This window comes from Carassius gibelio, chromosome B11 (assembly GCF_023724105.1).
Source record: "Carassius gibelio isolate Cgi1373 ecotype wild population from Czech Republic chromosome B11, carGib1.2-hapl.c, whole genome shotgun sequence".
NCBI lineage: Eukaryota > Metazoa > Chordata > Actinopteri > Cypriniformes > Cyprinidae > Carassius > Carassius gibelio.
The window spans coordinates 11,488,494-11,512,806 of record NC_068406.1 but is presented as its reverse complement, the minus strand read 5'-3'; the positions used below and the strand labels follow the sequence as shown (position 1 = coordinate 11,512,806).

The following is a 24,313-nucleotide window of genomic DNA, read 5'->3' as shown; positions in this document are numbered from 1 at the left end:
GACACAGTATCACAATATGGTTAGGGGCATAATAACCCTTTCATCACATGGATAGCTGGCCAATCAGCGTACACCTCGCTTTTCAGAACAATGAGCTTTGTAAAAATCAACATGTTTCAGAAAGGTGGGACATAGAGGATGTGTTTATGTCCTCAGTCGCTGAAATTACTGCAAGCGTCACACGCGCTTCAGGATTTATGTTTAAATCGGCTTTTGTGGCTTTATATTTACAGATACATATCGTGTTTTGATTTAAGAGTTATGATAGTTATGAAATATATTTGAAAGGATATCGTCACGTTCTCGCGATACCAATAAGATCTTGCAAGATCTTGTGCCACGAGATCTTGTCACACCCCTAGTACTTAAGATTCAATATTAGACAGTGTAGTTAAAGAAACTCATTTGCAACAGAGTTTTATTTTAGTAGAACATGTCCTGTGTGAATAGCTCTGTAGGCTGTTGATATTGTGTTGTAGATAATTGGGTATGTTGTAACCAAGAGGAAAATGTTACTGCTTAGAGGTTGTTTTTCAAAGCTCAAGAGATTTAATGGAGTAATGGATTTATGTTTCATTTAGATATCAACATCAAATTATACAGTTGTTGACATCCAGTGCCATCTAAACAGCAAAGTTTAAGCTCAAATCAAAATCTTTTTTGTTTTTGCTATAATCTGTGTGACAGTTTTGAAATCTCTTTTAAGAGACATGAGAATACTGTGATCTTTTTCACTGGAGTTAAATGAGAAGACAAAAGTCTCAATTTGATATCTATTAAACCCTATTCCTATCTTGGAGAAACAACTGCAATATTAAAGGGGTTTTATTTGTGACTGTCTTTCCTCTTGGAAATGTTTGCGATGTGTTCTGGATGGGGTGTTTGGATAAGTGTTGGACAGGTTTGGCAGACTTCCTGCACTGCGAGTCTAATAAGCTAACCAACCATTTCAAAGGAGGATATTTTTTTCAATAGCAACAGTAAAAGCAAAAAATAAATGCTGTCAGACTGCACACAGTGAGCTGCATCAGCTGGAGCGCAGTCAAACAAATGCACACACACAATCTCTGCTGGTATTAGCATGGCACGATTAACGGGGGTGTAAGTCCTCTATTAACCAAGCTGTTTCTCACCTTCATCACTCAGCACTCCTCATCCTCCCACCATGCTGACCTCTGTCATCCGTTCAGTGACTCATCTCTCTCTTCCTCTCTCTCTCTCTCTCTGCAGAGCTGTTCTATCCAATCACACTATATACTGACATAAAAAGACAGACTAGTCACTGTCCAGTTCAGACCAACACTACAGCAATGCACCTCCATTTATATTTAGGCCACGGGAAAGAAAAAAAGCTCTTACACGCAATTGACTGGGAGAGATAATCGAGCGAGGAGGGCTCTTTCACCCATGTGGGTGTGAGGATGCTGGATTTCATCCTTTGTAAAGCCTGGTGGGGCTGTTTTGAGCAGTGAAACGGCTTTCAGCTCTATTAACATATGTGGCAGAGGGCATTTTTTTGGCTCACAATGTTGGTCTGAAATCTTATAAGAGCAGCAGTTGTTCTTTCATCTTTCACTCTGGCTATGACTGCCTTAAACTGTCTTGCTATTAAATATAGCACCTTATAATGCAATAAAGTGGACAAAAGGTTCAGTGCATGCACATTTTCACATTACACAATGTCTTAGTTGGGGGAAAGCATACAAAATGTACAGTATGTGAATCCAATTTATGAGTATATATATATATATATATATATATATATATATATATATATATATATATATATATATATATATATATATATATATACACATATATATATATATATATATATATATATATATATATATATATATATATATATATATGATAACACTTTATTTTAAGGTCTTTTAACTAGTTGCTTATTAGGTTGCATATTACTAGAATATTAGCCATTAATAAGTACTTATTAAGCACATATTAATGCCTTATTCTGCATGCAATTATTCTACATCCACAACAATACCAAAACTTAACAACTATCAAACTAACTATTAATAAGCAGCAAATTAGGAATTTATTGAGGGAAAAGTCATAGTTAATAGTGAATAAGTGTTCCTTTTCTAAAGCATTACTATATATATATATTAGGGCTGGACCAGAATATTTGATTATTCGAAAACTAGTTAGGTGGTTTTGGAATCCAATTTTCAATTTTGAGATTTGAATTATTTTATTTATTTTTTTAACACCTGGCATCCCCTGCGAAATCGTCTTCATTCGCGCTTAAATGTAGCCACTTTTTCACTATTGGGCCAAACGGAACTAGGCACTGGTATGGTTACAGTAGTATTTCCATGTGAGCCTTGTACAGCGCGGCACAATTACAAACTGTTCTCGGCCTAGTTAGAAAACTGTGCTTAGCCGTGCTGTTAAGAGTGCGTGTGCATGATGTCACCACACTGTTGCCTGGCCACAAGTTTCTCCATAGATGACTAAGCAGAAGCACGCAAACTGATCAAATAGCCAAGTTAACAGCTACGCTACATTCAATATATATATAAAAAAATGTCTGGGACAGTTTGTTTTATTTACATTATACCCATTGTCGCCTTCGATTTATTTTATTTTTTTATTGTCTAGTTGTGTTTTTTTTCTGTTATTGAATGAAGTAAATGTCAGATAAAAAAAAAAGAGTCCTATATTGCTGTTTATATTACAGTTGCATTACCAAGGCAATGACTAACTTCCACAATGACCACTTCCGGTTTGGGCTGTTCTGTAGTTTATTAAAAGTTGATTTATTCTGAACGTGTCACTGCCTTGGGTCCACAGCAACACACTCGCCATGCCTGTGTCAAGATATGGAGCACGAGGGAACAAAACAATAAAGTCTTTAATAATCCAAAAAGAGGGTAATCTACAGAAACGTCAACTCAACTCAATACTGGACAACCAACGACTGAACAGAATACAATTTATAAGAACAGATGGAGAGAAAACACAACATAATGAGTCCAGGGTCATGACATTACTCCCCCCTCCTGGAAGGTGCGACCTGTAGAACAGAAGGGTGGAACTGGATGGGAACCAAGGAGGAGGTTCTGGTAGAGGACAAACCCCCGGGAAGGGGCCGGGCAGACAGAGACCACAGAGGAAGGAGCCAGGGAGGAGACAGGAGGGACCCAGAGCAGGAAGAGCACAGCTGGACCCAGGCCACAGCCATAATGATGGCTCCTCTCCGCGCTCTCCCTGTCCGTGTCCTTCTCCCTCGTGGCAGGCGATGTTGCCGGCTCACAAACCTGGTCTGACGTCATGGCGTCTGGCTCTGCCGCGATCCTCAGCTCTGTCACTCTATGTGGCGAGCTCTGCGGTCCGTCAGCGGCGGGGTTGGGCATGCACTCCACACATCGGGGCGATGGTGGGCTGGGCTCTGGGTCTGGAGTGGGCCTGGCGAGATCCTCCATGGAGCAGATGGTAAATGACGACCCATTTCTCGTCAAAGTCCACTCCACGAAGCAGCGAATTCCACCCAAGGACCATCTTCGGACGACAACGCGCTGCACACACCGTTCAGGCTAGTGTCAAGCACATCGTCCAGGTAGCTGCTGATGTTATCTAGCAACAGAAACTGTCTGGTATGGTCCTTGAGACACTGTCCTTCCTTCTCCAGCAGGTGGAGGAGGAGGAATTTGGTGCAAAGGGGGGGATCCATAAAACGCAACGGAAAGAAAAAGACAAAACGTAGGGTAGACAAAAGGAGGCAACTGTTTTAAGTCCGATATTCTGTCACAATATGGAGCACGAGGGAACAATAAGAATGAAAAAAGATGAAGATGAAAAAAACGAAGTCTTTAATAATCCACAAAGAGGGTAATCCACAGAGAAGGTTATCCACAGAAATGTCAACTCAACTCAATACCGGACAACCAACGACTGAACAAAATACAACTTATAAGGGGAACGTTGACAATGAAGGGAAGACAGAAACCAGGTCATATTGGGGCACATCGGTAATGGAACACATAGAGAGAAATCACAACATACAGTAATGAGTCTGTGGGCATGACAGAGTGTTTTTTTTTTTTTTGTAAAAAAGGATTTGTTTATGGTAATAAAAATGACAGGTTCATTTTCACGTGTTGCTTAATCTATTTCCTCAAGGCTTAACTGATTAGGCGAAAGTGAATAGGAGATAGAGAGAGAGAGACAGAGAGAGAGAGAGGAAGGCCCTGCTGTTCTCGGGTAAGAGCTGGCAGTCGCCTTTATGCGTGTCCAGGACAGATTTTTTGCAGACAGGATGTGCGAGACATGCTTCAGTTCCCAGAGCACTTTGTATGTGTGTGTGAGTGCGTGCATTTAAACACAACAAAACAGGGCAGTACAGGGTTATTATCATTATAGAAATAAAACTAAAACTATAAACTCCCCATTTGCTGCTTATTCATAGTAGTAAGGTAGTTGTTGTAGTAGATATGTTTAGGTATGGGGTAGAAAACTAGAAATATCTGGAAATAAAATGAAAACTAAAACCATAAAAAACTTGAAAACATTAACTGAAATTATATAACATAAAAATGTAAACTTGCCAAGAAATTGTTTCTCATTTTTGTTTAAGTTAAATTACTAAAATAACAATAACCATTTAAACTAGAACTACTAGACTAATAAAAATGACAACAAAATGAAAACTATAAAAATATATTTAAAAAAATATATAAAAGTAAAACAATTTAAAATGTTAAGAAAAACTATAATAGTGTCAGTAATACAGAACATCTGTTGCACATTTTAACATAACGACACATATTCATCTGTAGTTATTTCTGTTGCCACGTACTGTAAGCTCTCATCTGTACATCAAAGCAATCTTATTGTCTATTTTCTTATTAATTAACATCAGTTTAAGCTCTATCATATCTGAAGGTGAAAAGAGATTTAAGCAACAGCATGTCTGGATGGCAGCGAAGAGTAACAAAATTATTGGTTGCCAGTACAGTGATAACACCACTGAAATAATCAGACCACGAGGAAACATAAAGGCCCAAGTAACTGTTGCAAATTTCAGTCTTTGGCTGTCTTTCTGAGTCGTAATGCGTTTGTGGGTTGCTTCCAATCTAATTACAGCATGTTCCAGCACTCTGTGATGTTCAAAGATGAACACTCAGAGGCATGGACAGAGAGAGACTCAAGTCCAAAGCTGATGGATGCAGAAATTAGTCATATTAAGACACTAAATAGCTTGAGATGGGAACTCAAAAGATGAACATGAACCAAATAAATCATGTTTTGTACTGAAAGTCATTCTATATCCTCATAGGGTTCACAATGACATCTGTTGAGAGCATGTGGTGATTCTGTCTAATTCAAGCTAATATGCCCCAGTTGGCAGTTTTTGTTACAATTTCTGCATTCATGTCTGCAGCGGGTAACTTGGAGATATTTCTAGATTATTTAATAATCTACTTTTCCATACCGTGCCATATGAAGATTATTTGTATTGTTCATTGCTCAGTATTCTCTGTTCTATTGGCAAATATTATTTTTGCTGTTTGTTGCCCCTGAACTCTCTCTTCGCCTTTTTTTTTTTTCAGCAAAGCCCACATATTTTTTCCCTCCATTATGTAAGTCACAGTGTTACTGACAAATATAGCTTGAAATGACATCTTGCTTTGTGAATCAAAGACATTTTCTCAAGTGATTTTGTATTTTTTGGAGACATTATGTTTATAGGATTAATTTTCTGTTTATAAGACCAAGTGTCACGTAATGCATTGCCTCAGAGATTAGTATTCTATATATTTATGAACAACAATATTTTTTCAATATATCTAAAAAGCTTGAATGAATCCTTTTATGCTTGCCATACATAATTTGCCTCAGGAAATGTGTCTTTTTCCAAAATTAAATTTACTGCATTCATTTACTGTGCTGTTTTAGAAGTAAACTTTTATTTATTCAATTTTTGCTATCTAGCAAAGATTGACTTTTTTTCTTTTAAAACTCGTTTGCTCAGAGACAAAATGTGTTTATAAAAATAATTAAATATGCATTATAGTTCTTGATTATGTCAGCATATTTTGTAGTCTTCAAAGTACTCAGACAATGTTTTGTAGAAGTTAGGCCTAGAGATATAAATATTAAATACTGTGGGGCCAGTTTTGTCTGTTCAAGTTTAAAATCTGTCTGTTAAACTGCTTACTACTGAGTTCTACTCTGCAAAACGAACGTATCTTGTTTCCTGTTTGATTAAACATCAAAGACCCATGCAGCATATACCAAGCACAAGAAATCTGTGAGCAAATCCTGTAAAGTAATATTTCCATTTAGAGTTTTTAGTCCTGGAACATGCTCTGCGTGAAGATGGTGCTAGCTTTCCCTTGTGACTGGACACCAAAGACCTAAACAGCATCAGCCATGCAGCAACTGCATTATGACTGTCTTCCATCGATTCATAATACTGATCCTAAGTAAGTCTTAATGAGCATTTCATCTCTACCCACTGCACTCTTCTGAGAAGAGATGGGTTTACACCACATGAAGAGAAATAGGAATGAAAGCTACAAGGCAGTGCTTTCAAGATTAAAATAAGGAAAATAGCAGATGGCTCCTTCATCTCTTGTTGAAGGGAAAAAGTCAACAAACTGTTAATTAAGAGCACTGCCAGTTATCATGTGAGCCTGACTCCTGCTCTCTTTGAGAGTGGGGGGATGTAAATGTGGCATGGATTGCAAAATTACTCTGCAAATATAGTAAACTATATTAACGCTAACGATAGTGGCGTGCCTTAATGCTAGTATTTCATGTCACTGTTTAAGTTCAGAGATGAAGACTGCTATCTAGTGGTCGGGATAAGAACTCAAAACGAAACAACTGCCATGAATCTTGTATGAATTATTATATTTTTTTTAATACTGACATTCAGTTTTTTTTTTTTTTTTTTATCTATACAGTATTGCCAAACAAAATATTGTGATACATGTATTGATATTTTCTTAAACCCATAGGCAATACCTCAAATCAAATCAAATCAGTAAAAGCTCAGCTAGTGCAGTGACTTTATGCTGCAGCATATTCTCACCAGTGCTGTCAAAAGTCTGATTTTCTTGTCATAAAAATACCCTTTACCAGTAAATACAATACAATGTCTTTTAATTGACAGAAAGTTATTGCAAAGATCTCATAATAGCAAGCGGGCACCATCCATTGTATTTTATCAACCATCCGTGCCTCTAAATGGGAAGTAATACTTATGCAACTAATATAAACAGTTTCTTCTACACACAATAGTCTATTTGCTTCCACAATCCTTTAGTACACTCTTCATTGTGCAGGCAATCAAACTGATGCCTTCAAACTGTGAAAAGGGACTATTACTCCCCAAGCAATGGTGATTTGCCTTTTTGTGTAGTTTGAAACTTTATCTTGTAGTGCAGAATGCATTAGTGTTAAAACAGTGACTGCTGTGAGTTGTTTCTTGTCACCTCTATGGAGTCAACATCTGTTACCACCATTGCTTCATGGGTCTCATTGTTTTTTTATTTCCAGCTGAGTAAAACAAATCAGGGTTACTTTTTCTAAAATGATGATGACTACACATGTGGAAAATATAAGAAAAGATTAGTATATATTCAATGTAAGGTAAAAGGCATTATTGTATTCCAACTTGGAGCAATAAATAAACTCTGCAGAGGTGCCTTTGCTGAGAGCATGACACTTGTTGTAAGAAACATTTCTTAATGAAAATGATATTTCTGTAATGATCTGTTTCAGTCAAAAAGGCCCTTTATGCTTGATAGGCTGAGAAGTATTATTGGTGCATATTGAGTGGGGCAAATGAGAGTGCAGTCACCCCTGAATAATGCAGAATAGCCATTGATTAGTCATATTATTGATTTCCCTTTATAATGGCACAAATGGGGACTTCAATTCAAAGTGGAAGCTCAGCAGGAAATGAACACAGTTCATCTTATTATACTGTACACTATTAAACTAAACATCAAAGCTGGTTAGAGAAGTGGAGTGAATAGAATAGAACAGAATATGAGGAGATTTCTGTGCATTTGTTCATGTAGTTGTAATGCAGATGGAGCAGTCTTTGCCAGCTGACACTGTAAGACCCGTCTGCTATATTTAGAATGTGAGAGACAGACTGTACAACTACAATATAGGGGACGGCAATGGGGGGAAAGATGCAGAGTGTACTGTAGTGCTCCCAACAGTCCTGTATGCACCTGTCATAAAGGAAAACCTTTTTTTTGGAGCATGGTAGGATAGGTGCATGCAGGACATGATGTAGAAAATGAGTACTCATTTAGTGCATTAGCTAATTCTAGCAATAACATACATTATAAGGTTTTATCATGATAATAATGCTTGCAAGTGATCAGATGAATCTGAAAACACACTCACACTCCATCCAATCGCATACCAAGCCCACTACAATTTATAGCCTGTAATTTGTCTCTTCTCTCCTGACTACTGCAGTCAGCATTCCGAATGGACCTTCAATTACTGTGCGGCCTGCATTCATACTGACTTTCATTATTATTTATCTGTCGTGTGAGCTTAAAATATTTCTCGTAATGTCAATTTTATGCAAGCCAATTAAAATGTGTGTAGCTGAAGCAGCATATGAGGCATAGACATCTAATGAGATTAAAGAGTGCACATGGTTGTTTGGGGGGGGATCGGGGGGGGGTGCGTGCTCATAAACTATTCGTTCTGTAATAAAGAGAAATATTTATAGCAGCGATTTTGGAAAGTGTCCTGTAGAGTAACTGAAAATGTGCACAGGTATCTCCTCACTGTCTTTAAGATTCATTTTTCTATCCAGCAGTGGAATTGCCATCGATGTTATGCGTAGAAAAAGATTTGAGTAAATGCATAACTCTGAGAGTGTAGAGTCTGACAGAAGTTGATGATGCATGGATGCACGTAAAAATGATCCCTTGCTAGTGTCATTGCTATCCAGTGTTTATATTATTTCAGTGGTGGTAAGAGAGCAGTCTGCTGTTGTCATGGAAATACTGGGAAGTGTGTTAGGATTTCTGGCTTGTCATCACCCTGTTTATGCTTGTTTCCAGATCTTCTGCTAAGCATAAAGGAATCTGTCTGATGTTGTTGCAGATTATAAATGCAGTGTGTTTACAATTCTAAATCAGTCACATGGTCACTTCACACGCACTTTCTGCTGCTTTAGACCTTCACAACTTTTTCTTAGTTGTGAATAAAACAAGATTTTTAACTGCTTGTATTTATCAGGATCTCATGTCTACATGAGTAGCTCATATAATGTGGTGTGATCTTCATTTACATAATACTAAAAACAATCATAGAATCATTATTAGGAATGATTTTCACAACCTAAGTTTATCAGAAAATAAAGTAGTCTACTGTGTGCCACATGATCCTTATGAAATCCTTCTGATTCCATACTGATTTGCCACTCAAGAAACATCTTTTATTATTATCAATGTTAAAAACAAGTGTTATGGTCAATATTTTTGTGAAAACTGTGAAAATTTAAGTATTAATAATGTATTAATTTATAAAAAAATAAAAAATAAAAAAAAACTTAGTGATTGTTAGCAGTAGGCATTTGTCTCTTGATTTTTATGCTGCACATAGGAGCTTTGCAAGCTGATATGCATATGGATATGCATGTACAGTATATGCATTTACACAATTCCTTGTAGTCTCAGCCATATGTACTGGAGCTGCATTTGTAATTGTTTTTTATAATTTATATTGTACCTCAGCTGCCCTGTAGTAAGCCTGGATGAAGAACTCTCTCTGGAACAGCTGCTGTGACTTCAAATAAGAAAGCATAGAGCTTCAATCAGAGGTTGCTGCATAGTTCAAGCATGTTGTACAATCTGCTGTCCCCATGCATTACAGCATACAGGACTCTTTATGTAGCAATGACAGTGATGATTAGATTCTTTCTCTAGTCGACTCACAATTAAAGTAGGGTAAATCTTCTGCTATCATACCATAGCATTCTATGGTCTTCTCAATCATTCACAGAACAAGATTAATGCATAAAGAGATCAAAAAAAGCTGTCTGATAAAAAGCTACAACAGCAGAGCATCAACACTGCCAACCACAAAGGTGCTGCATGTGTATATGCTGTATGATGCATGAATTGCATTCTTTACCAAAATGATCAATAATAATGGAGTAAACCACTGCAAAACAGACAGCCAGAGGACAGATAAAGACAGAGAGAAGGAGAAAAAGCCACAGGGAGGACTGGAATAACAATGAGGAATCCGAGGAGCCTGGTTCAACAATGCACAGGGAATAACTCAAGAGGAGCAGTCATTCTAGAGCTGGAGAGAACTGTCAGAGAGTGGCGTAGACAGAAATAATTCCTCTTTTTCACACTGCTCATTATCTTGTGTTGTTTCTCCATTGGTTCAACAACACGACGAGGTTTGGAGCATTTTGTAGAATTTTTACCCAGCTCAAACATCTCAATGCACATTTGAGATGGTGCAGCTTTGTTTTGAAACTAGCCTCAAAAAATATTTAAAACCACTCCAAACAGGATAAAGTGAAGCCCAAATGGTTGTGGATGGACAGCAGATGCTCTTTATCAGTCCTCACATTTTTTGTCACATTTGAAAGTAAGAGATGCGCCATGGGGAGCTGTCTAGAGATAAGATCTGACAGTCACATTGACTGAAGACTAAAACAGAGGAAAACTAAGCTGGATAAAGTTGTCTTCAGTGACAAGTTAAGTTCAAGGGCCATCTAGAGGCCTGGCACAATCACTATGCATTCTTCAGTTGAATCCCATTCAGGCTAACAGGCCACATTTGAACCAAATAAATTATTTATGTTATTTTAGAAATGTTTTCTATTCAAGTAAAATACTTTCATTTAATCAGAGCTGTGGCTGTGACCTTAAAAAACTAACTATTTAAGCTTAATACAATGCATTTTGAGATAGATTAGAAATCTGTAGAAAATGTGAATGGTGAAAAAGCACTCCATTATGTGAGGGTGGTTGCCAGATTTTTTTTTCTGGCCCCAAAAAAGCCTACTCTCAAGTCTCTATAAGCCAGGGAGTCCCAAATGCTTTTTCAGCCAAAACATTAGACATAAAATGTTTATTTGAAGTAACTCCTGAGATTTTAAGTTATTATTTCAATAATTTAACAACACATTTGGATATTCATGGTTTTCTGATGTTGGTTAATGGTCACATGTCATTTAAAGTAAACATTGCAAGTAAACAGAAAAAGTAAGGAAAGTGTGGGGAACCCTTCTGTTTTGTCTATGGCATTTTTATCATCCATAAGCTTGAAGCATAGTCTGATTGCTTTACAAAATAATAACACTAGTTTGTGATTCTAAAATTATGTTTTATTTTATTTTTATTAAAAAAGATTTGATATTATTAAGAAAACATTCAAAACATTTTTTTGAGACAGTGTGAACTTACATCTGGCAGCTACAGGTCACTACAGAAGTGTCAGCAGAGGTATTCAACTCACAGCTAGGAAAGAAAACAGGAATATTATGCAATATATCAGATGTTAGTAGATTACGAGAAACATTTTAAAGATTTAGGGGATTTTTGCCCAAATCCCCAGTTAATTTCAACCCATCTCAGTGTGCAGTATGATGTCAAAGCATCTCTGGATCAGATGTCTGAACCCACCTGCTGTAAGCCAATCTGTGGTCCATCAGAGGCTCAGTGGTCTCAGTCTCTGCCTGTCTTTGGCCTAAACTGATGTCATGTATTTACAAACTAAAGGCAGATGGGACTGATGGAGGGAGGCACAGATTTTGGCAGCTCTGAAAAACTGGAGATGATTGTGTAATTATGAGAGTGAAGTTTCAGCTGGTCGGGTAGCACAATACAGCAGGATACGCGAGATGCTCAGTTACTAGCTGCAAACCACCCTTCCTGAGAGACGTAGATGCTGATGTGTGAATAATGAATACTATTGTCTTGTCTTTCTGTCTCTTGTCATTTTATCAAGTCTCCCGTCTCATGATTGATGTGCATAGCAAGACTATCTCTCATATTTATCTCTCTCCTCCCTTCGCTCAATCCAGAATCCCTACATGAGATTAGTATCACTCTCTTTCCCCTAGTATCTATTTTTGTGTGTTTCTATACAGTCTGCAGAAAGGTTGAAACAGAGTCTAATGTACCAGCCACTGGGCTTAATTAGCATTCACAGTGCCCTTGGGAAACCAAAGAAACTCTCTTTTTTGTTGTTGTTGCTTCGAAGATTCCTGTTTCGAATTAAGTTCTGGATCGCCTGATTTCTTTCAAGAGGCAGTAATGAGGAGCTAGAGATGATGTTGCAGAATGCAGTTCTAGCCCGCTATTTTCTCCTCCTGCTCACTCTCTCTGTCGCTCATGCAGTCCATTTGTCTTATACTTCCTCTTGCTCTCTTCAATTCTCCAAAAACCTCATGAGTTTTCAGCCAATTAAGTTCTTTGCTTGTTGCACAGAGGAACGCTTCATGGAAAGAGAGGAATTCTCTGTGGATCCCGGTTCATTTGAAGAAGAACTGGTCTTGCAATTATACAAACTGTGTTATGAATTACTTTATTGTAATTGCATCATCGGAGAGATGAAACCAAGCCAGCAAATTGAAGACAAATTGTTTTTTGTTTTGGATGCATCACTTTTTAAATGCGCACATAGCAATTATTATATACTGTACTGTTTTACATCATTTTTTTATACATTAGCATGTAGTAGAACTGCAAAATGCTTTAAAGAAATATGAAAACTCTCAAACCCAGGAGGATTATCTTAAGAGTATAAATATTAATGAGAAAAACTACTCCATACATTAGGCATCTAAATGTGTAATATATATTTTCATTGACCATAAACACTTAAGTTGGAACTTCAACCTTACGTGTAGGAAGAAAAAAAAAATGAGCAAAGGGGGCTGTGAAAATAAATCTGCATTATTCCTTTTTGATATTTATTTCAGAAAATGCACAAAATTCTAAGCTTTCATTGAAGTTAAACAACTGAAAGTTTTAGGGAATTCACATTATGAAATAAATGTTTTCTCCAATGCATGTTGTCCACAATTATTGGCACCCTAGATGTTTTTTATAAGTAAAATATCTCTGAAGTATATTCCCATTCATATTTGCATTTTTTAGCACACCAGGATGTCTAGGAATGGAAATCGTCCAGCCATGACTTCCTGTTCCACAGGATTATAAATACTGTATGAGGAACACAAAGGCCAAATTCCCTTCATCATCTATCACAAGGAGTAAAAACAAAGAATATAGTTCTGATGTGCAGAACAAGATTGTTGAGCTTCACAAAATAGAAGTTTGCTGCAAGAAAAGAGATGGTTTTCCACCATCAGGGCAATAATTAAGAAGTTCCAATCAACTAAAGATCTAACTAATCTTCCTGGAAAAGGACTGGTGTTTATATAATCCTAATGCACAATGAAGGAGAATTTTAGCAGCCAAAGACTCCTCAAGGATCACAGCTGGAGAATAGCAGAGTTAGTGAATTCTTGGGGTCAGAAAGCCTAAAAAATATCAAACAGCCCTTGCATCCCTGCATGTTGTTCAGAAGTGTTTCAAGAAAAATTCTCCTCGCTCATCCAGAAACAAACTCCAGCATATTCAGTTGTTAGACACGACTGGATCTTCAAACGAGACTGGCTTCTATTGTCAGTTGGACTATAAAAAGAGCTTTTTGGCAGCAAACCCACCAGATTGGTTAGGGGCAAACAGGGATAAAAAGTCACCTGCCCACGGTTTAATATACTGCTGGATCTTTAATGTTGTGGGCCTATTTTTCTGCAAGAGGTCTTGGACATCTTGTTTAGATACAGTGGGGATCGAAAGTTTGGACACCCTTTGCAGGTTCTGTGAAAATGCGAGTAATTTTCAAAAAATAAGAGAGATCATACTAAATGCATGTTATTTTTTATTTAGTACTGTCCTGAGTAATATATTGTACATAAAAGATATTGACATTTAGTCCACAAGACAAAATAAATGCTGAAATTATTAAAATAACCCCACTCAAAAGTTTGGGAACCCTTGGTTCTTAATACTCTGTGTGGTCACCTGATGATCCTTGACTGTCTTTCTGTTTTGTGATGGTTGTGCATGAGTCCCTTGTTTGTTCTGAACAGTTAAACTGAGCAGCGTTCTTCAGAAAAATCTTTAAAGTCCTGCAGATTCTTCAGTTTTCCAGCATCTTTGCATATTTGAACCCTTTCCAGCAGTGACTTTATGATTTTGAGATGCATCTTATCACACTGAGGACATTTAATGGGACTCAAACACAACTATTTAAAAAGATTCAAACATTCACTGATGCTCCAGAAGGAAACAAGATGCATTAAGAGCTGGGGGGTGAAAACTTTTGAACACGATGAAGATGGCCAAATTTGTCTTATTTTGTTGAAATATATATTTTTTTCCATTTAGTTCTGCCCTTCGTAAGCAACAGAAGATACTTGTATGTTTCTACAATTTACCTTGATCTTCAAATTCCAAAAGTTTTCACCCCCCAGCTCTTAATGCATCTCATTAATCTTGTTTCCTTCTGGAGCATCAGTGAATGTTTGAATCTTTTTAAATAGTTTTGTTTGAGTCCCTCAATAGTCCTCAGTGTGATAAGATGCATCTCAAAATCATAAAGTCACTGCTGGAAAGGGTTCAAATATGCAAAGATGCTAGAAAACTGAAGAATCTGCAGGACTTTAAAGATTTTTCTGAAGAACGCTGCTCAGTTTAACTGTTCAGAACAAACAAGGGACTCATGCACAACCATCACAAACAGAAAGACAGTCGAGGATCATCAGGTAACAGAACACAGTACTAAGAACCAAGGGTTCCCAAACTTTGTCGTGTGGACTAAATGTTAATATCTTTTATGTACAATATCTTACTCAGGACAGTACTAAATAAAAAATAGCATGCATTTAGTATGATCTCTCTTATTTTTTGAAAATTACTCATATTTTCACAGATTCTGCAAGGGGTGCCCAAACTTTCGATCTCCACTGTGCATGGCATCATGAATAAAAATATGAATGAGGTGAACTGTAGAGAAGAAGCACCAACAAGGATCTGGAGAGATTCTGCATGTGATTCTCTGATCAGGTGTTCTCCAAACGCATCAAACATTTTAAGAGAAAACATCTCAAATTATTGATCACCTTATCTGCGTTTTGCCTCAGACCTGCAGGCTAGATTCCTAAATGATAATGCTTTAAATACGTTCTGTGCTTGTGCCAAATGGCTTATTATGCTGTGTTAGTAATATCAATCCATATTGATGCAGAGAGAGTGTGTTATAAATGCACAGCTTCACAAGGGGAACTTTACATTGCCAAACTGGGAAATTAATCAGTCAGTCAGCAAATAAAATAAAGTGAATACATATGAACATGTTAACAATTATCTAATTAATTCCTTTCTTGCAATAATCTGAAATTATTTATAATGTGTTATTTATATTGCATTGGATTTATTGTGCCATTTATACATTTCTTTTGTTTGGAAATTATGATGAAAGGCCCTTTTTATGGATCATTGACATGAATGGCTAAACCCAGTGATTACTTAAATATACTTTCATTGTATATATAACAGCAGTTTCATCAAAATTTCTACTTTTGAGTTCCATACATAAATTGTACAGGTTTGGAACTGCATGAAAGAGTAAAGGATGACAGATTTTTATTTTATTTATTTTTTCTCGGGTAAACTATGCCTCTAAGGAGCTCAAAGCAATTTACACAGCAAACAGAAGTGTAATTAATCACAGAGCAGAGAGCTTCATCACTTACATAACAAATTTCTTTGCATTATATGTAGGTTTACAAAAACGAAGAAAGAGGGAATGAACAAGATAAATAGGTGCACAGCATGACAGGAGAATTGAGGAACTAGCAAAATGAGAGAGGGAGAGAAATTAAGGAAACAATCTGTGCATTTTAACCAGGATGTATAGTAAATCAAAGCGTGTCCCTGTTCTACGTGTCTACGTGTGCTGCGGTATATACTCTGTAGACCCTGTAGTGCTCACACATTACAATAGTCTTATGATGAAACTAATTAAGCCAGATGTACAAGTTGTTTCTTAGTGTTGGGCATTGTGTCTTCTAGGCTAGTCTCAAATTGCACACCCACGACCACCCATAAACCATTCACTGACCATCTGAATCATATTGTACACAAATCTAGCAAGAGCTGGCTTCAATTAGCTGGTTAAATCTCATTGGCTGGCATTACGCAACTTCCAAGAGTATGAGCACACATAGGTTCTTGTTTTGTCCAGAAACAGAGTCATAATTGATCCAAACAGCTGTTGACTAGCATCACAATGAAATCCATTCACCGTTTTAGCTTAATCCGGTGTTAATCTAATGAAATCAAGGGAAATTTCTAGTCAGCAATTGACATAAATTGATTTATTCCTGATTTAATCTGCACATACAATAGTTTTTTGATAAAATAATCTGAAATACAATACAGTGTATATATACTTTATATATATATATATTATATATATATATATATATATATATATATATATATATATATATATATATATATATATATATATATATGCATAAATGACTTTCCAGCTAGTTGCCTGTTTCCAATATGTTTTATTTTATTTACTGATTTGATAAACAAAATAACTAGAACTGAAATAAGGATAATACATTTTTTTTACATTACATTTAAATAACCAACCAAACAAAATAATTACTAAAAACCAACTAAATCTGATAAATACCAATATAAAAAAATTAAGTGACCTTGGCAGTGTTCTAGAAAGTCCCCATAACACCATTAAAATAATAAAATAAAACACTTTACAGCTAAAAATAATGAATGACATGTTACAGCTTTTTTTTTTTTTTTTTTTTTTTTTTTGCCATTGTTGAATTTCTGTGAATTGAATTTGATTAATTATGGCGTCAGTTTGTAAACATTTGTTCAATCAGAAATAACATGTTGAGTTACTGGAAAATGTTGTTTACCAAACAGTTTTGTTGGTACAATTAAATGTTTTACATTTCTCATTATTTCTTACTGTCCCAAAAGAAAAAAAAAAAAACTGAAATACATTAAACATTGACTATACATCGACAAACAGTTTTAAGCTTTATTGTTCATTTCATGTTATGTAAATGTGTCCAGCTTTAAACTGTTTAGTTTCTAAAAGAAACAATAGATGAACAAATAATGAATGAATAAGCCTCAAAAGAAGCAGATATGAGGGGCCGTACAAGCCATAATTCATTCTGGCACTCTCACACACATACATTCTCCATTCACATACATATATTCTTGCTTTCACACACATACATTCTCCATTCACATACATATATTCTTGCTTTCACACACATACATTCTCCATTCACATACATATATTCTTGCTTTCACACACTTACATTCTCCTTACACATACATACATTCCTACTCTCTCTCACGCACATACATTCTCCTTTCACATACATATATTTATACTCTCACACACATATATTTTCCTTTCACATACATACATTTCTACTCTTTCTCACACACATACATTCTCCTTATACATTTACTTCTATCTTTTTTGGTATCCATTACTTCCTGTTTAAGCAGGAAGTCATTCTCATACCAGGAAATACATGTGCAAGACCTGATCTGCTCTTCCTCACAATTTTACAGTTATGCTATTCAAAGTCATCCTTTTTTCTTTTCAAGTACATATTTTAAGTTTTTAACTTGAGCATATCATTATGCAACCTATGTATTTTACAGATCTGTGTACAAGTGTTAAGACACTGATTTTGATTGTATTAACAGGGCTTAATGCTAAATAAGTTTTCTACTGGTCCGGTTCGGCCAGTGGTTTATTTTTTTTTTTACTTGCCCTGGAAAATTTTTCAAAGGACTTGCCACAATCAATCAATCAATCAATAAGACTTATTTTTTTAATTGTTGACTGTAACATTGTATTGTAATAAACAATAACCATTTTGCACAAATAGGTACAATAGTTCAAAGATAAAACTAAAATAAACCATTCTTTTTCAGGCCTAACTATTCCAGTTAAGGATGCACTGATCAGGATTTTATTTATTTTACAATCAAATGAGCCGATTCCCATTCTCATTGCCAATTTATTTAGTTCTTATTCTTTTTCTCTTTTTTTTTTCGTTTTTACATTTATTAAATGTTTATTTTGCTCTGTTACTTGCCAAACTAACATTGAGCAAACAAACAAACACTATATGCAACATGAAGCAAGTGCACAAAACAAAAACATCAGATGGGCTGAATTAATATTTTATTATTACTTTTTATTATTATTAGTTTTATTTCCTTAATTATATGTGTGTGTGTCTGCACTATGTTTGTACTTTCTGTACTGGAAGTTCCAGACGGAATTTCTTCTGTGTGTAAACACTTGGCAATAAAGTGCTTTCTGATTCCGATGAAAATGCTAATTCAATCTCTGACAGCAGGTGGCGCTTATAGAACACTAGTCTAGCACTGAATTATTGCTGCACGCAGAGCGGTGCAATTGAATAAATAAGTCAATAAAATTCTAAAAATAAATAAACCGCAATGAGTCTTGGGTTATTTAAATAATATAAAGATATCGCTGTCCCTAAATTGCTGCCTCCCACTTAATTCAATTCCTAAATTAAATGAAAAAAAAAAAAAATCCTTGGACACTTATAATAAGTCTATCTGGCAACATGACTGAGGCTAAGCTCGCGTCCTCAATCACAACTCGCTCAAATGACGAGGCCATGCAACCTTTTCACGATGATAATATTTATTTATGTATTTTTTAAAACCCAGATATAGCTTGCTGAAATACTTCTGCGGCTGCCTCATCTACCTCAGCCATCCTGATCAAGACCTGTCACTGTGAGTCTGATCGCACCTAACCTGCCTTCCGTTTCCACTAAACGCCTTCCGTTTCCACTATACTCTCTCTCACACATACATACATTCTTCTCTTACATACATACATTCTATATAGGTATGTGTGTATATGTATGTGAAAGGAGAATGCATGTGTGTGAGAGTAGAAATATATGTATTTGCAAGGAGAATGTATGTGTGCGTGAAAGCAAAAATATATGCATATGAAAGGAGAATGTAAGTGTGTGTAAGAGTAGAAATGTATGCATGTGTAAGAAGAATGTAAGTGTTTGAAAGCAAGAATATATGTATGTGAAAGGAGAATGTAAGTGTGTGAGAGTGCCAGAACTATTATATGTATGTGAAAGGAGAATGTATGTGTGTGAGAGTAGAAATATATGTATTTGTAAGGAGAATGTATGTGTGTGAAAGCAAAAATATATGCATATGAAAGGAGAATGTAGGTGTGTGTAAGAGTAGAAATGTATGCATGTGTAAGAAGAATGTAAGTGTGTGAAAGCAAGAATATATGTATGTGAATGGAGAATGTATGTGTGTGAAAGCAAGAATAAATGTATGTGAATGGAGAATGTATGTGTGTGAGAGTGCCAGAATGAATTATGGCTTGTACGGCCCCTCATAAGCAGACACCACCTGTGGTATAAACAACACTGCATTCAGTGGTAAGATTTAGCAAATGGCCCCAAAAATGGCTTGTTCAAACACGCCCCACATGTGTACGTCCCAATGTGGAAAATTAGCATAATGTAAATTATTTAAAAAATATGAAGCTCGTGATTATGAAAAGGGGCGTTACATTTCCGATGAGTGCTTGCGGTGTTCAGCCAATCACAATGCACTTGGTCAGTTGGCAAATCAGAGCAGACTGTGCTTGTCGTAAGGAGGGACTTTGTAGAAAATTACACGTTTGAGAGAGGCGGGGCATAGAGGACCTGCAATAATGTATTCAGTATTTGAATGTGTTTTTTGAACAACATGTCAACATATTGTGTTACATAATGTCTTAAAATTTTCACTATGAATATGCTTTTTCTTGGGATTGGTGTTTCGGTCTTCAGCTGATTTGGCTCCACTTGCGCTTGCATCCGCACTTGAATTCACCATATTAATGGTTTTCCACTTCGACTTGATAGATTGACATGAGCACAATTAAATATGTTTGTTAATTATACTTTTTTATTCATAACCAAAAAACTCAACACAATGCATCTTTTTGTGTAGGTAAAATTATTTGGAAGTCATTAATTGATCCAATATGTTATTGGCAATTTCTTCATTTTTAATTTTTTTTTTTTTTTATAGTTTAGGAAACCAATTAAAATCACTTAGAAAACCACAGCAACCACCTAGAACACCCTAGCACTGTGAGAGTTAGTTTTGCATGTGTTTTTCACCGTGAATTGCATGAATATTGTTACAATGGAAATTAGATTGGTAGAGAGACAAATCCCTTAGCAGTGCTCAATGTTTGGGACCACCAAATATGTTTTGTTTGTGAATGTCAAAGAGGGGTGTTTATGCACAGTGTTTATTTCCCTTCGGAATTAAAAATGTCACAGAATGTGATATTACTGCAAGTCAGCATGCATATTAATCCAGAATGACTGTTGTAGGTGAACAATACATATTCACACAATGCGCAATGATTTTTGACTGCGGACAACTGTATTTAAGTTGATCTCTAACTTCTTTCAATATTTTTGTTTCTCTTAAGGGCAGGGTGGGCAATGCCATTCGGCTGTTTAAAACCTGGCGAGAAGAAGGACTACAGCAGTCCAACAGAAATCACAGACAAATATGATCTGGGCCAGATTGTTAAATCGTGAGTAAAATGTGTTTATTGCAATCCGTTTCCTTTATTTTTGCATGCACATTTTTTTTTTTTTTTTTTTTTTTTTAGGGAAAATGTGCAGTCAGCCAGCAATTATCACAAAATATATCCAGAATGGCTCTTGTATCACCCCAAAGGGGTTTATTTTGTGATGATAATCAACTGCATTATCCCTCTAATTATAGTGCTACTTACCAAATAAAAATATAATTAAATATGAATAATGTATTTGAGTTTATTTGATTATGTGAGTCTGTGTAGTGTTATGAGAGACTAGAACACTGTATGAAAGTTAGAGAAAACGTGACCTTAATTAGAATAGAGTATTCTAGCTGTGTGTGAAAGTAATTCAAAGAAAGTTAATTTTTGTGTGTACTATTCCTTAATTTTACTCTAAATTCTAATTTAATTAGTGCAATAAAATCACTTTCTTCTCAAGGGAGGAGTTCTGTGAGATCTTCAGGGCAAAGGATAAGAACACACTGAAAATGTACACCTGCAAAAAATTCCTCAAGAAAGATGGAAGAAAGGTGCGGAAGGCTGCCAAAAACGAGATCCTCATTCTAAAGATGTGAGTTACAGCTACTTTTCTTTTTCAAAACCTTTAACGATCATTTTATAGAATCGGACTTCTTCTGCCGTCCTCAGATCCACTCTTTTTATTTCATTTGGTTTAAGGAGATTCATGTGTATTTCTTTTATGAATTATTCTTAAAGCTTTATTAAACACTGTTCCCCTAAAATAATTTGTGTACTGCAGAAGCTCGAGTTAGTTTGTTGTCACAATCTTGACTCCAGTAAATTGATTTTCCCTTTTTTTTTTTTTTTTTTAAATCAATCGCATTGATGAATGTGTTTGACAAAATGTGAAAGATGCAATTTATTAATAATTTATTTTCACTGCATAAGGTCTGAAACTTGCCCAGTGCAAATATGTGAGTGCAAACGTCTAGCTGTATTACATAAGCTTGATTTGAATAACATATTCAGTTTAATGGCACAGAAAATTGAGGTTTTGTAAAAGTATTAAAAATCAAATGTTTCAGTTAAATATACCAAACATGTCAAAGCCTTAAGATATTAGATATAAATGCTTTGCACAGTGTATGATTATGTATGATTATTCTGCATCTAAAAGGCTGATCTTCACTGATGTCACTCTGATCATGCAGCGCTGCGTTTCCGCCCCACTCACAAATCACAACAGCTCATGAATAACACATAAAAGAAATGTCACTTTTAGAATGAGCTGTTTTTTATGGGTTCACCTTTAGTTCCCATCTCTATTGCTGGCATAAGAACACATTAGTGTCTTCAAAGCATAATCAGTGTATTAATTTCTTAATTTAAAAGTTGGCTGACATAACCACCTTTACAAAAATCTGAAACACTTCTTTATAGGGTCTGTGTTACATAATGAATTAAATTATACTATTATATGTGCTAGAATTAAATGTAATATGTTTTAAGGGAAGTTTCTTGCAAACTTTGTTTCATCTGCTATTCAGTTCATCTCAGTTTATTTAAATAAGATTTTTACATAATACATATTGTTGAAAAGTTACTTTTAACTAAGAATAATGTTTTACAAACACTCCAGTGATTAGCTAATGGCGGCAGTGGCAAGAAATAAAGTCTGTTTTAGTAGATGAAGAAGAAACCATGGGAAGCTGCATCCTCAGGCTGGCATATACTTGAAAGCAATTACATAAAGCATATATACATAAGTGTTGATTTGAACTGATGTGATTCAGCCACAGAGCATTAATGATAATACTGACATTTGTTGTTTAATTAAATATGATTATAGCGGATAAAGGAATCCATGTGAAATGCAAATGGTAGGGACGCGGGCGTGTGTGTCTGGCGGTGGATGACTCTGCAGTGGCAGATGGGACATGAGTGTGGGGTTGATGGCAGGCCGGGATAAATCTGGGCACAGAGCTACATGTGTATCAACCTCCTGTGTGCCACAAACTGTCCCCTAACTTACTGTCCATTTCTCCTCCCCAGGGTGAAACACCCCAACATCCTCCAGCTGGTTGATGTCTATGAGACCCGGAAAGAGTACTACCTGTTCCTTGAGCTGTAAGTCCTCAAATCCATTTCAGAGGAATCATCATTATTATTATTATTATTATTATTATTATTATTATTATTATTATTATTATTATTATTATTATTATTATTATTTTAGGAGTGTAATGATTTCTGTACTTGGTACAAATACCAGTGGATTTATATAACCATATATATATAACTAATATTTTACTTAACTATTTAAAGTTTAATATTAATGCAAACTATTAATTATAAGTTTAAACGCATGTGGCCTTTAAGTATTTTCAAATTAAACATTCACTCAAAAAAAGAATGAAAATTACAAATGGGAAGCAATGGGAGAAAATAATTTTAGACTTTCTTTTTTTTTTTTTTTTTTTTTTTTTTTTTGTATGCAACTTTTAAATAATTTTTAACCATATAAAGCCTTACATGAAATAATAACATTTTTAATTTGATTTTCTAATAATAAAACAATTATTTTATTTAAAATTTTATATTTTTTTTTAAACCTGTAGACACAATATAAAAAACAATCTTAAAAAATCTGCATATGTGTTTTTGCAAGGTCTTTGCAAGGTCTTTTGTATAATCTCATAAACCATATTATAAAGTGAAAATATGGAGCTGAAACTCAAGGAGGATTTTATTTATTTATTTTTTCAGAGGAAACTAAGTAAAAAAAAAAAAAAAAAAATACAATTTGGTGCAGTTGCTGACCAAAAAGTATGAAATTCTTAAAGCTTTGTAATGTAACTCACTGAGATCTTTGTTAGTAATTTATGAACGATTCATTCAGTTTGAACCGATCTTTAATGTGACTTTTGAATGGCGAGTCATCTCAGTGAGGGATTTGTTCCTTTCTTGTTGACTGAACATGCGTAACATCCTTTTGGCTCTACAGAAAACTAAAATGATTAGGTCACCTCTCGATTCATTTGTTCTTCCCATGACAGCCCAATAGGTGCTATGCAGTCTTTACTGGATAAAGAAATTATTTGTTCACTTCTCAAGTCTTCTTGTCTAAGTCGTTCGTTCTTTTGTCAAGTGACGTGACATCAGTATTGGATTCAGACAGTGGTGTAGACAGGGGAGGGGCCATGGGAAGTTCTCACTTTTAACTAGTTGCTTATTTAGCATGACTATTATAACTAACATATTGTCTGTTTATTAGTACTTCCCTAATCATACCTAACACATAAACTGAACACTTACCTTAGAATTAATAAGCATCATATTTGAGAGCATCATCTAGTTAATGCATTTATTTTCAATAGATATTAAGGAAATAATCAAAAAGTTTAAAATAAAGTATTGGGAATGGTTAAGGTAGGTGTGGGAGGGCTTTATTTTCCCAATATGGTGGCATCCATTTAATAATATTTTATTAACATTTTTAAATGTTTATTAGTAATTATAAATATTAATAATATTTATTCTACATGACCATTTACTTAACATAAACGTAACACTTACCTTACAATTAATAAGCATCATATTAGAAGTTTTT

General features: G+C 35.3%; 1 protein-coding gene across 1 annotated transcript in view; it reads left to right on the top strand.

The window, feature by feature from the left end:
* LOC127967819 (caM kinase-like vesicle-associated protein) overlaps positions 1 to 24,313 on the top strand; it is a 48,321-nt gene that overhangs the window by 14,879 nt on the left and 9,129 nt on the right. Inside the window, exons 2-4 of the mRNA XM_052568537.1 lie at positions 20,626 to 20,733; positions 21,182 to 21,313; positions 22,756 to 22,830. Coding sequence (XP_052424497.1) covers positions 20,639 to 20,733; positions 21,182 to 21,313; positions 22,756 to 22,830 — 302 coding nt within the window. The 5' untranslated portion in view covers positions 20,626 to 20,638. The remainder of the gene's footprint in view (positions 1 to 20,625; positions 20,734 to 21,181; positions 21,314 to 22,755; positions 22,831 to 24,313) is intronic.